The sequence below is a fragment of the Epinephelus lanceolatus genome, chromosome 22 (genome assembly GCF_041903045.1).
Source record: "Epinephelus lanceolatus isolate andai-2023 chromosome 22, ASM4190304v1, whole genome shotgun sequence".
In the NCBI taxonomy this organism is placed as follows: domain Eukaryota; kingdom Metazoa; phylum Chordata; class Actinopteri; order Perciformes; family Serranidae; genus Epinephelus; species Epinephelus lanceolatus.
In genome coordinates, this window is record NC_135755.1 from 31640836 (window position 1) to 31654744 (window position 13909).

The window sequence follows — 13909 nt, forward strand, 5'->3', positions numbered from 1 at the left end:
GAATTATGTCAGTCGAATCTAATTCAGACATTTAATACGAATATTTGATGATTCATTTATGTTTGTTTGTTTTTCCATATAAAGTTTGTAGTAAAGTAAAGTTGTTTGAACAGCCACTAGATGTCAAACAAAAGCCAGAGACTGTGTTGTTTTAAGTATCTGAGCTGTAAATTCAATACTTCCAAGCAGAAGAGAGAAGACAATGTTATCTCAGAGCCTTATGATGGAAAGCTTACTCTCTGTGCTGCTGCATCACATCCCCAACTGTCTGTACCAAAGAGTAGCGTGAAAGTCAAGAACCCTCACTCCACAGCAAAATCTGGGGACCAAAACATCCCCAGACTTACACTGCAAAGCACACTGAGCAGCGAAAAACAAAACAAAACCAAAACAAAAAATTGCTCAACTTGAAGCCAACTCAGTTAACTGAGGAGTCTCAGATTGACGATTCGACTCTCCGACATTCACATGTACCTTGGGATCTTTGAGACCGAAATGACACATGTAGTGGTTGACCAGGCCGAAAGCAAAGCCCCTGTTCATGACGGTCAGGCACCTCTGAGGGGAGAAAGCACTGTTAGCAAACATGCTGTGATGGGTGCCATCTCAGACAAAACAAATACATTTTACATTTACATTTTTGAGACAGATTAATACTTTCAAACAGCTGTTGTGTTCTGGAGCAGAATTAAAAATAAAAACAATTGCATAATAACGAGAAACTCAATACACTTTGACTTGTACAGTTTGAGGACAGAAACTATTTCAGGTAGGAAATAGTGAAGAAAAATGATCTTTGATGGTTTGATAGCACAAGTGTGTCATCAGATAGTTTGTTTCTAAATGTGTCCCAATCAAACAGACTTTAGTCAGTTTACATGGTGTGTTTCATGTTTTTGCATGTGGCGTCCAGACCTTGATGAAATTAGCCAGGCTCAGGTTGATGCAGCGAGCTTCCTCCAGGATTTCCATGTGACGGATGGTGATGTGTGGCATAATGGAAAGCACCAGCGACTGGAGTGCCTGGTGGAAACTGTCGGGGAAGCGCTGGGCCCGGGGCATCTAATGAGATGGTCAGGACAAATATGTAACTATACATCACTTGACGGCATCAGAAAAGTTAAAATGTCAGTCAGAAAGCTTATGAAGACAGATAAATGGTATATAAATACACTTAGGGGTATACATGTTCTCTAAAAAGACTGCAGTTTCTCTCTTTCTTAACAGCAACATACAGCTACAGCCATGACTTTGCTTGCTGCTGTACTGTGGGTCACAGCCCAGATGATATGCAGACCCAGGGCACTGGAATGTGGAATATACACGCAGCTTAATGAATCACTTTGTGTCTCATGTTCTTTCTTTGAGTGTGTGTGAGGTTTGGCAAACTGTGCTGACATACTTTGTTACACCACGTGGTATAAAGTAGATCCATGCCAGATGTAGACATTAGAAATTTTTGTAGTGTCACAAGCACAGACTCACATTGTTTTACACACAAAAGTAAAAAACAAAACAAAAAAGTGATAATAAGCTGCTCAATCTTGATTCTGCAAAGGAAAAAGAAATCACACATTACCAACCTTAAAGCGGTTGCCTTCTTGCAGGTACTGGGCCATGGATTTGGCCATGGTTTCAAAAAAAAACCAGGAGTACTAAGGGAAAGGAATAAAATAGTGATGCAGTTAGATTACCGTAGTATTTCCAAATATGCTAATCAGCCTTCCTGGAAAGTACAACAGTGTGGATGTTATCATCAATGATATGATCCTTACTGTCACAGAGATAACGTTACAGTACAAGCAGCTGCCTGTTTATGGACATGTTCTCTAGAGGTGATAACAATAGAATAAACAGAAATGGTTTGATGAGCTATGTTATAGGCAAACATGCTACCTGCTGTTCAATATTGGTACTGCAACAAGACTGACAAAGTGAGGCAAAGGCAGAACACAAACCTTGAGCAGTTTGTTGCTGGTGTTAAAGTCCGCAGTTTGCTTGAGGGTGGCTGTTATGGCAGTGGCCAGCACCTCATGGGTGGTCGCTGAGTTCCCTGATGCAAGGTTGTTGGTCACAAACACATACTAAATAGATATGGCCAAAGAAAAAGAAAAACGTTATGGGATTCTTCTGAATCTATAACCCCTATGGCAGTGCATATGGAAGCCCATTTCCCCCAGTGTGATGAAAAAAAGCATCTTCTAAGTAATTTTAATGATAAACTTTCTATAAATAATGACAGAGTATCTTGAGACAATGACTGGCGACAAGTATCCCAAAAAAAAGATTGAGTATAGAAACATAATGAGAAACCTTCTCAAGATGATGAGTTAGTATCTCAAAATAATTAATAGTAAATCTTTAAAAAGTAAATTGCTTGCCCTGTACCAGCCCCTAGTTAGGCTGACTTAGGCCTAGTCTGCCGGAGGACCCCCCTATAATACACCGGGCACCTTCTCTCCTTCTCTCTCTCTCTCTCGTATTCTATTACTGCATCTTGCTAACTCAGCCATTCTGGATGTCACTAACTCGGCTTCTTCTCCGGAGCCTTTGTGCTCCACTGTCTCTCAGATTAACTCATATCGCAGCGGTGCCTGGACAGCGTGACGTGTGTGGTTGTGCTGCTGCCGTGGTCCTGCCAGATGCCTCCTGCTGCTGCTGCCATCATTAGTCATTAGTCATACTTCTACTGTTATTATACACATATGACTATTGTCACACATGTATGCTGCCAGATATTAATACATACTTTCAACATATTGTACCACAGTAGCCAGAACTATAACTATAATATTATTACTTTCAATAATGTTGTTGTAAGCTACTGTCATTACCTGCATCTCTCTCTCTCTCTCTCTCTCTCTCTCTCTCTCTCTCTGTCTCATTGTGTCATGCGGATTACTGTTAAATTATTATGCTGATCTGTTCTGTACGACATCTATTGCACGTCTGTCCGTCCTGGAAGAGGGATCCCTCCTCAGTTGCTCTTCCTGAGGTTTCTACCGTTTTTTTTCCCCGTTAAAGGGTTGTTTTTGGGGAGTTTTTCCTTATCCGCTGTGAGGGTCATAAGGACAGAGGGATGTCGTATGCTGTAAAGCCCTGTGAGGCAAATTGTGATTTGTGATATTGGGCTTTATAAATAAAATTGATTGATTGATTGATTGAAATATCTCAAAATTATGTAAAACTTTCCTGAAATCTCAAAGCAATTAATAAATACCTCAAAAAATGAGAAACTCTCTCAAAATAATGAGTTTTTATCTCAAAATATTAGTAAATATCTCAAAATTATGAGAAACTTAAAAATATATATAAAAAAAGATTGCATCTCACAATAATAAGTTAATATCTAAATTAGTAAATATCTCAAAATAATATGTTAGCATCTCAAAAAATTAGTATCTTAAAATTATGACTTGGTATCTCAGAAATATTAGTAAATAACTCAAAATCACGAGAAACTTTCTCAAAATAATGAGTCTTTATCTCAAAATAATTAGTAAATATATCAAAATTATAAGAAAATTTCTTAAAATAATGACTTAGCATCCCAAAATAATGAGTAAATATCTCAAAATACTAAATCATTAATTTGAGAAAGCTTCTCATTGTTTTGCAATACTAAATCATTATTAGACTGACTTAAAGGATCTCTTTTCCCATCACACTGGCTGAAATGGGGCTTCCATAAGAGTTTGTTTGTAGATTACCTTAACAAAAGAGCGCAGGTAGTGTTCCAGGCCCTCCTCATGACATCTGGAGACTATATGTATGATCACACTGGAGGCACAGAGCAGGGTTATACTGTGAGCATTTTTATCAGTATTGATTAGTACAATCTGCTGCCACATTTTACACAAGTGAACAACTGACCGCAGAGAGTTAACAGCAATCTCATGGGTTTCTTTGGTTGCTGCTGTGAGCACCCCAAACAGCTGCATCAGCACCGTTGGTAGGAAGTTGATGATTACATGAGTCTCCATGGCATGCAGGCACTAAAGGGAGAAAGAAATACATGGACACACAGGAGTGTCATGTAAAGTTTACTCAACTTGGACTTCAATTAACTTTTACAGAAGATAATGATTCTGCTCATCGGGGTCTTCAAGAAGGTGATTTTAAAGGCAAAACTATGATCAACTTTGGCAGTAAGACTAAAGTTGATATGAAATTCCCTTACCTCTTCATCAAAACAGGGACCAAATTAATTTAATTTAATTGCATGTGATGATCATTAGATGTGAACACTTAGTGAAATCTAGATGTATGTAAATGGAAAAACAACACAGGTACTGAAATTAAACCTTGAGGGACACCACAGGCAGTGAGAGTTGAAGAGATTGAATTGCAGATGCTTTCCTGTAGTGTTGGAGATTGCTGGGGGCAATAAGGAGAAATAACAGCCCAGCCCGAACCCCGTGGGTCAGGTCGGGCCAAATTGGGCTCGGGCAGAGAATCAGAACTCTAGTATAGACTAATACAAAAGTAATCCTTCTCAATCATTACTTATGGCCCATTAGAAATCTGTGGTGGGGTATTTTTCCACTGCCATCTGCCTGGATCTTCTTATTTTGCCATGGTCAGGACATTCCTGGGCACAGCGTGAAGGTGAGGTCGGAACTTAATTAAAATGTAGTGAGACTGTAAGCAACAAAACTTGTGGACACAGCACTGGTAATCACAATAACTTGGCTGGATAGTAGCGTCCCTGACAAGGCTATTGGACTAGCGGGCTGCTCTGTTTATCGAGCTGATGGGACTGCAGACTCTGGTAAGATTGGGGGGAAGGAGTCTGCATTTTTGTAAACAATGACTGGTGTACAGCTACAGACGTAATTGAGAGGCACTGTTTCCCGGACTTGGAATACATAGCAGTAAAATGCAGGCCCTTTTACTTGCCGAGGGAGATTATAGCCATCCTTATCACAGCTGTTTACATTCCACCACAAGTGCTGGCCCAAAACTAGCCCTGGAGGAACTGCATAACCAGTTAAATGATCACCCAGAGGGCGTGGTAATTGTGGCAGGGGATTTTAATCATGCTGAACTCAAGACTGTTTTACCAAAACTCCACAAAAATGTACATTTCCCAACCAGAAAGAAAAACATCCTAAATCAGGTGTATACAAACATCTCGAGGGCATATAAAGCTGCACCATCTCCACAACTTGGCCTGTCTGACCACGTCTCCCTGACACTGATCCCATCCTTTAAACCAGTCATCTGCAGAAACAAACCACCCGTGAAGACAGTGCAGGTATGGAGGGAAGAGGCTGTGGTAGCATTACAGTATGGGAGGTATTCTCGCAGGGGGCTGATTTGGAGGAGTATACTGCCAGCGTCCCTGACTATATTAATTTCTGCACCGACACAGTATTGAGCACCAAAACCATTAGGATTTTTCCTAACCAGAAACCCTGGTTCGATTGCACTGTGAGGTCGCTGCTCAGGATGAAGAACACCACCTTCAGGTCAGGAGACATGGTGGCCTACAAAATTGCCCAGCGGGGTCTAAAAAAAGGCACTAGGGAGGCCAAAGGCAGGTACAGGCGCCGCACAGAGAGTGACTTTGAAAACAAGGATCCTCGGAGTATGTGGAGAGGAATTAAAACCTTAAGTGATTACAAACGTAACACCACCCTGGTTAGTCAGGACGGAGATCTCCCAGACACCCTGAACTGCTTTTTCGTCCGCTTTGACAAGCAGCATAGCAGGGTGATGCCAGATAAAGCACAGCCAGAGGGGGAGCAGACACTCTCCAGCGTCACCAGGTGAGGTCCGCTTTAGGAACAATAAACACCAACAAAGCCTCCAGCCCAGATGGGGTGTCCGGCCAGATACTTAGGTCCTGTGCCGACCAGCCAAACAGGGGTTTTTACAAATATCTTTTATCTTACAAAGCCTCAGTACCCATCTGCCTTAAGTCCACCACCATTGTACCCATACCTAAAAAGTCTGTGGTTACCTGCCTAAATGACTATCGTCCTGTTGCCCTCACTCCAGTAATCATGAAGTGCTTTGAAAGGTTGATATTGTCACACATACAAGCCAGCATCCCTGCAGACCTGGACAGCCATCAATTTGCCTATAAAGGGGATCTATCTACAGGGGATGCCGTCTCTATCGCACTCCATGCAGCCCTATTCCACCTAGAGCACCCAAACACATATGTCAGGATGCTCTTTGTGGACTTCAGCTCTGCATTTAATACCATAATCCCCCATAAACTGGTTCAGAAACTCACCAACCTCGGTCTCCCAACCTCACTCTGCTCATGGATAGTGGACTTTCTAACAAACAGACCACAGAGTGTCAGAGTGGGGAACAGGACATCATCCACCATAATTCTGAACACAGTTGCACCCCAGGGGTGTGTGTTGTGGACTTTAGGAGGTCCAGGAGGACCACATAGTCCTCACTCTCCATCAATGGGGAAGAAGTGGAGAGGGTGGACTCCATAAAATTTCTACGAGTACACATCACCAGGGACCTAACATGGTCACTCAACACCTCTGACCTGGTGAAGAGGGTCCAGCAGAGGCTCTTCTTCCTGAAAAAATTGAAACATGCCGGCCTACCCCCACCACTGCTCATCAACTTCTATAGGAGTACAATAGAAAGTATCTTGTGTCAGAGCTGTATGGTGTGGTACGCAGGCTGCACAGTGCAAGAAAGACCTGCCACGGGTGGCTAGGTCAGCGCAGAGGATTATAGGAGCTGCGCTCCCAGACCTTAACTCGGTGTGTGAGGACCGCCTGAAGAGGAAGGCGACATCAATCAGTACAGACAAAACACACCCAGGGTACCACCTGTTTACCCCTGTACCATCAGGGAAAGGATACCGCAACCTCAAACCACAAGACTGAGGAACAGCTTTTTCCCCAGAGCTGTAGCCTCAATCACCCCAGCCCCGCACCCTGCCATTCCCTTCTGAGAACAGCCTTGTCAGGATGGACTGCAAGTTATAGTTGTGTGGGTGTGTGCGTGCTTGTGTGCGTGTGTGTGTGTGTGTGTGTGTGTGTGTGTGTGTGTGTACGTGCCTGTCTGGGTGGGCGTGCATGTGTGCGTCTGTATGTGAGAATGTGTCATGCCAACCCAATCATTGCACTTTACCTGCATCACTGTTTGTATGGTATGCTGCTATTGTCTCCAGCTGGACTGCATGCACTTTACAGGCTGCTGCCTATATTTATTCACCTGCATTTTTAGTATCTATAATATTTATAATTCTCCTCAACCTTTTTAGCCAACGGCTGTGTTGTGTCTTTGTGCTACATCATTTTTAAATTTCTTTTTAATTGCTGCGATTAGGGTGCCAAATTGAATTTCGTTGTGATCCACAATGACAAATAAAATCCTTGATCCTTGATCCTTGTTTACAAGCAGCAACTGACAATTGTATTGCATAGTATACCTTCAATTACATAATGAAACTGTGAAAACCCAAAATTGCTATAAATCTGCAGGCTTTAGAGAAGATGGAAAGTTTGCTGGTGCCATGCAAAAATGATTTACATACATTAGTAAGCCTGTAAATTGATCCCTGACTGCACACTGCCTCAGAGTATCTCACCTTCAGGTATTTGATAAGTTCTGCTGGGTTGCCCTCTGACGTCGTCCTCATCAGCTGGAAGTGCTGGAAGAATTTGTGTAGATGCAGGTCCTGTGAAGGAAACCATACAACATTACTATCATCCACACACATTCTCTTCATACCAGCTACCTTAATGCATACTGTACATGTATGTGGGTATTCAAAGAATGATTAAGGAATGAGGTGTTGGACCTGAGCATATATTGTTGATGCCACATGGGTCCTCACTTTGAACAGCGTCTTGGCATTTTCCACCCATTTGATATCTGGCTGAGACTGTTGGAGTACACACATATTTTTTATGGACATTGATTAACAAAAGACTGACTCAGATATCTGCAGTATTTTATTGTTTGATGTCAACTCCTCTGTGTATCTATCGCCTTTCATTTTTGCTTGACCATTAGTGGAATCTGGAAAAGAAAGAGGGGACTGTAATGCTCCTCACTGAGAACTGGTTTAAAAAAAACAAGACTGTACCTTTCTTGTGTCCTGACACAAGTATCCAGGAGGCAAGTTGGCTGCCACAGGTAGCTGGAGCTCTACAGACTGCATTCTCCCATCTTTTAGCAAAGGCATCCAAGAGTAGCCCACTGGGAGACATGAGAGTAGCCGTGTTGGGTTCACTGGTCCTCATTTATCAGGATACATCACATAATAAAACAAAGCCAAGCACACTGTAATTCAAATAAATAAGGAAACTACTGGAACCCTCTGAGAACATGAAAACTGTAGCCTGCAATGTGATTTTGGTTACATTTTTTTTTAATAATGTTGCGTTTAAGGAGTCATATAAATACAGTCAAAGGCAGAGACAATTCCACACAGACTCACCCAGTGACTCGACTCCCTCTCTCTTCTTGCTGCTGGCCTTGCTGCTGGACTCACAGCTGATATGGTAAAAGGTGACGAGGATGTGGTGTTTTTCATGAACGTGGACTGGCAGCTCAATCTTCACCTGTACACAGTGGAAGACATCACCTTAAATTTAATTCATAATTGCATTCTTCTCACTGACAGAATAGGAACATACTGATACCAATAATGAATTTCAATTTAGTTGTGATGCAGAGTGCTACTTAAAAAACATTAGAAGTTGTCCCCAATGCTAAGAGATTTATTTGACAAATCAAAAAAATGTTAATTTCATACTTTGTTGATCATACTGAGGAAACTTTATCTCTTATTGTGACGTCACTCTACTTTAGAATACAACTCCAAAATAAATGCCACCCATGTTCCTCATACAGTGCCTTATTTTTAGAAACATGTATCTTCAGCACATTTTGCACTCTCTCAAGAATAGTGGTCATTTCCATTTTTGTGTTGCTTATTTTTTGCCAAACAAAACTGTTACAAAACTAATTGAAAGTGGGGCATCTTGGCCTGTATGTCATTCAACTCTCTTTTGACTTTGAATAAATATTAATTAATCACTTATAAATGTTTGTTTGCATACTGGATTGTAGTGGTGTTAAGCACTTCACACATTGAACACATGATGTGAATCCCTGAAAAAACAAATTATCCACCAGGGGGCAGCACCAGCAAGGAAATGTATTTTCCCTGTCTTGCATGTGCTGATTTTCTCACAGGAAGTGGTGGTAGAAAAAAGTGTGGCACACTCTGGTAGTATGTGCATTGCTTTCATTTTGATGACGTTTCGGCCTTTGGCCCTTCTTTAGGATCAACAAACATTTCTCAGAGGAAGTGACACACACTGAACTGACTCCCAACTAGCACATCTAGTAACCGACATACTGCTGAAGAATGTTATGAATGGATATCACAACTCTCCAGTTTATGACAAGAGTGTGAATAATTCATTCAGCTCAAATAGTCTCTCTTGGGAAAGTCAGAGACTTCCATAAGATTGTGAGAGCCTTTAATGCTGGTGTTCTGAAATGTCAGAATTGTCTGTGCATTAATGATAATGATCATATTAATAATTAGTTATATGACTTGGACTCAAGTCAGACTGGAGTCATACATTTGATGACTAACATAACACCTGACTTGACAAAATCAAAAAGGACTTGCAACTCAACTTGGACATTAACACCAACAACTCGTGACTTTAATTGGACTTGAGCCTTCTGACTTGAAATACTTGATACCTTCCCACAAGCCCAAAGATTAAAGTATGTTATTTTAAAAGTGTGCCATTAATCAATTCATGCCCCTTCATTTCCTGAATTAACTGTCCTAAGGCTTTTCATTCCCAACAAGTTGACACATAATTCCCCAGATGATCCACTTTGTTTATACTAAGGCATCCATTCAAGTTGCAGGAAAGAACCAGGAAGAACTAATGTTACGTTGCTGGGCACCAGCTGGAAAAAAAATATACTAGAGATAATAGAGATAATACAGAAACTACAAGGTGGTCAACAAAAGGCAAACTGCAGAATGCAAAACATATGGGTTGAAAATTACAGACGGAGATGCAACAACTTCTAACAAACTTGTTTTGACAAATAAATATAAATTTTAAAAAGTATACATGATTTTTGAAAAAAAACAAAAACAAAAAAAAACATTATTGCTCTGCTGTTAAAATTACATTTGTTGAAGAGCATATTATTACTTGTTTAGGACTCAAAATTTCAAGTTTAGAACTTAGGACCTGACTCAGGACTTGTCAGTGTTAACTTGGGACTTGGCTCTGGACTTGAGACTTACTTGTGACTTGCAAAACAACAACTTGGTCTCACCATTGTTAGCAAGAATCATTGTTATATAGCATTTTCAGTGTACTCAAAGATGACGCTTTATACTAGTGGTTCTCAACCAGGGGTATGGTGACCCCAGGGTGCTTGAGGGAATTCCAAGGGGTCCTCAGAAAAACGGAATATTTTAATTTCACTATTCAATTCACTATAGAAGTGAGCCCAATGTGAGTAAGAGTCATAAGAGTGACTATTCTAATCATAGGTTTCGCTTCCTCTACTGTTATCTCCTCAACTGTAGCTGACAACTACAGAATTCTGGCCTTAATCATATCTGCCAGCCGAAATCTTCTCAGATGGAGGTGCTCTAAGGAAAACTCATCAAATGGGGGTCTGTGACCTAATGTATATAAACTATGGTGTTCTAGAAACAAAAAGGTTGAGAACCACTGCTTAGAGGATAAAAAGATTGAGGCAAAATATGTTAAAAAGATAAAGATCATTGTTGTCCTGTTTGAGCAGAAATTCTCTGCACTGTGACTGGAAGCTGAAGCATGTGGAGGTAAGTCCCGGTGAGCCTGTCTCTGTGTGTGCGTGCGGGTGTATGTGGGGGCTCTTAAAATCCTAATCCGTTTGATATCAGGGCCATATGGACCCCCTCTGCTCTACCTCTCTAACAGTATCCTGGCCATGCCTCTATAGCTGAGCTCCTGGCTTCGTGTGTGTACGGGGTCTCTGACTGTTTGACCAGTCTAGTGTGAGATCACAGCTCTACCCAGAGACTGATTTATGGGATTATCTCAGTGCTGGCTGAGGAATTTGAGGACAGAAGAGATTGCCTCTAAAAAAAAATCTAAGGCTCTAGGCTGTTTAAGGATAATAATCCAAGTTGTTGTTCTCATTTCCTCATTATCTAATTCAGTGTCAATAACCTAAAGAATGTGTGTTTCCTCAGTTTGTTTCATTTTCTGTTAAACCACTTATCAAAGTGATGTGAAATTTGAGCCGGTCAGGATAATGAGTAAATCATCTCACCTCGTCGTAGAACTCCGGGCTCTGATTATGGTGCAGGACGGCTGCGTAGGTGCTGCTGGTGAAAAGTGAGTCTCCCGGCTTGCCATAGATGCACTGAAAGATAACAAACAAGCACCTCAGTCATCAAACTCTAACCCATTTGATGTCAGGCCCCAGTGGTGAGTAAGTGCTCAAAAATCTGATTACTGACAATATTTAGACAAAAGACGGGGTGAGCGTGCGAGCCCTTCATCGTACGCATCTTTGAAGCACCAACGGATTAAACAAAGAACTGAGAAACCAGTGAAGGGAACCTGAAAATATCAAAAGCATGGCCTGTGACTTGACAAAAGGGGCCTCATCATGAAAAACTATATACATTCTTAGGCCTTACAAAGCACTGTTTACTTTATTTTAATGAGGCAACAGTGCATTGCCTCCTCTGCTGGATGATGATGACAGAAGACCAACAAACTCAAAACAATAACAGCATTTTGACTCCACATGAGATGATCTAAATATTCATTTCTCTTCCCAAATGGCAACTAGAGCCATTAGCAGATGTAAATATGGGATTTTTCTTATGAATGCACCCTCAGACTCCAGGAGAAACACTGCATAACCAAAGCTCTGTTTCATATCAGTGTGAAATATAAAACCGTGTAGCAAGGTCATGCTTGACCAGATCAGGATATTTCTAATGAGGGGTGACAAAAAGGGAAGAAAAAACTTCTGTTCTGATGGCTGGTTTGATGCTGTAATTAGGATGCTAACCGTTGTAGTCATCTCTAATGAACAATAATGAGCAGTGCTGGCCAGAGGAAGGACAGAGTTCTGGAGCAAACTGATTGAAATTAAGACTGATTTGACCCGAAGTCAGAAAAAAAAAGCTGGAGCCTCTGCAGGAGGACTAGATGAGCCTGGAGGATGGGAGAAGACAGGGTTCAAATTCTCAGCTCAGTCTGGAAGGAAGCGGGAGGTCGAGAAAGAAGAGGAGGAAGGGGAGGATTACACAGATTTCAGCAGAGATCTATTGTTGCGGTCACAAGGTACGAGGGGACTGCAGGCTTATGCACGGTGGTGCATGGTTTATGTACCGCCATGGAAGACCAACCCATTCGGAGGCCCTCACAGCAGCAAGTGTAGGGGCTGATGGGAGTCCTGATTAACTTGAACCAGGATGAGGGTCCAGGTGTGGCAGGAGGAACTACCTTGGATCTTATCTGTCAGAGAGTCCTGTTCATACATGTGCTGTGCCACACAGGACCAAAAAGCTAACATTTTCTACTGGCTGCATTCAGCCCAGGCAACAGAGGAAAATGTTAGCACTGTGCGTTTCTGCAAACCATGAATATGTCACATTTGCCTACGTTTCTAAAGTGACACAGCAATTAAGCTGACTTTGTCATCTGGAGGTGGAGAGGATGGTGGATGGTGTGATACCTGGTGAGTCATGCTGTCTTTCCAACTGCTTTTCAGGCACCAAACATTGGTGTTTTGTAGCAACCTGTTGCTGTTGCTCCAGCAGTGACAGTGCCACGAAAAGCAGTTGTTTTTTACCAAAACACTGCAGCTTTCCCAGCAGCAATTGTGCCCCCTAAACTGGATATTTTAAGCCAAAACATGATCTTTTCCTACCATAACCAAGTAGGTTTTGTGCCTAACCCTAACCACACATTGACCACAGCGCTGTCGAACCGTTTCAGTGTATCAGCTACATAATAACGTGCAAATGTAACACATTCATGGTTTGCAGAAACTGGCAGCTGTCGTGATAACCACAATATTGCAATACAGCGCTATTGACAAGCTAACTTCAAAAGATGGCAAGCAGCTGCCACAACTGCTAAGTTTTTTTCTTTTAATTCGTAGGAGCATTGCATATTTACACACTGCAGCCACTCATCCCTGAGTCAGGACAAACACCACAAAGACCAACAGTCAAATTGCTGAACAAGGGGGAAAATTAATACTGAACCCAGACCGTCAGATCCATCTCTCTCCCTACATTCTTCAGCCTTCCCTTCATCCAGAGCAAGTTCTCTAGCTTGTGGCAACATTTTACTTCCGCGGATATTCTGTGTCATGGCAACCAGACATAACCAAAGCATCTCAACTGAAAATATGCTGCAGCCTTATTGCGCCTCCTCTGTGCTCTGCATTTAACAATTACCAAGTATTGAATTTGCTTTAAAACCAGGTCATTTTAAAAAAGAAACAATATACCTAATACTAGTCTGACAATAAAGCTTACTCATAAAGCACTAAAATCAGGATAAATGAAAGAATTTGCAAAACTAAAATGGCAGTAAGATCATATATCACACTTTTCAACCACCCTTACTAATTGTTGGAGAAATTTCTTCCCTAGGACATCCCCATCAGAAATGTACAATGCTAACATTTACTGTAGCGACTGGGTTGCTGCACTGGTAGAGCAAGTCATTTTACAATTATTCAAACTACAATTTCAGGTGTAAATAAATCAAACCTTAGGCTCAAGAGTGTAGGTTTGACTGCTCAGCATCATTATTTATAACAAAGAAAACAGTTTGAACCCGCAGATATTGAATATATTTTCAATCCACAGCCTCTGGGAAATCCCACCTTCTTCAATGTTCACATTCCTGTT

General features: G+C 41.5%; 1 protein-coding gene across 2 annotated transcripts in view; it reads right to left on the reverse strand.

Annotated features, from left to right (window-relative positions):
* dock11 (dedicator of cytokinesis 11) overlaps positions 1-13909 on the reverse strand; it is a 100112-nt gene that overhangs the window by 47119 nt on the left and 39084 nt on the right. For both annotated transcript variants that reach the window (XM_033609299.2, XM_033609300.2), the window contains exons 19-29: positions 11299-11391; positions 8429-8552; positions 8075-8187; positions 7787-7870; positions 7574-7663; positions 3874-3995; positions 3711-3780; positions 1959-2084; positions 1584-1655; positions 916-1062; positions 475-558 (exon numbers count right to left, since the gene is read on the reverse strand). In XM_033609299.2, coding sequence (XP_033465190.2) covers positions 475-558; positions 916-1062; positions 1584-1655; positions 1959-2084; positions 3711-3780; positions 3874-3995; positions 7574-7663; positions 7787-7870; positions 8075-8187; positions 8429-8552; positions 11299-11391 — 1125 coding nt within the window. The remainder of the gene's footprint in view (positions 1-474; positions 559-915; positions 1063-1583; positions 1656-1958; positions 2085-3710; positions 3781-3873; positions 3996-7573; positions 7664-7786; positions 7871-8074; positions 8188-8428; positions 8553-11298; positions 11392-13909) is intronic.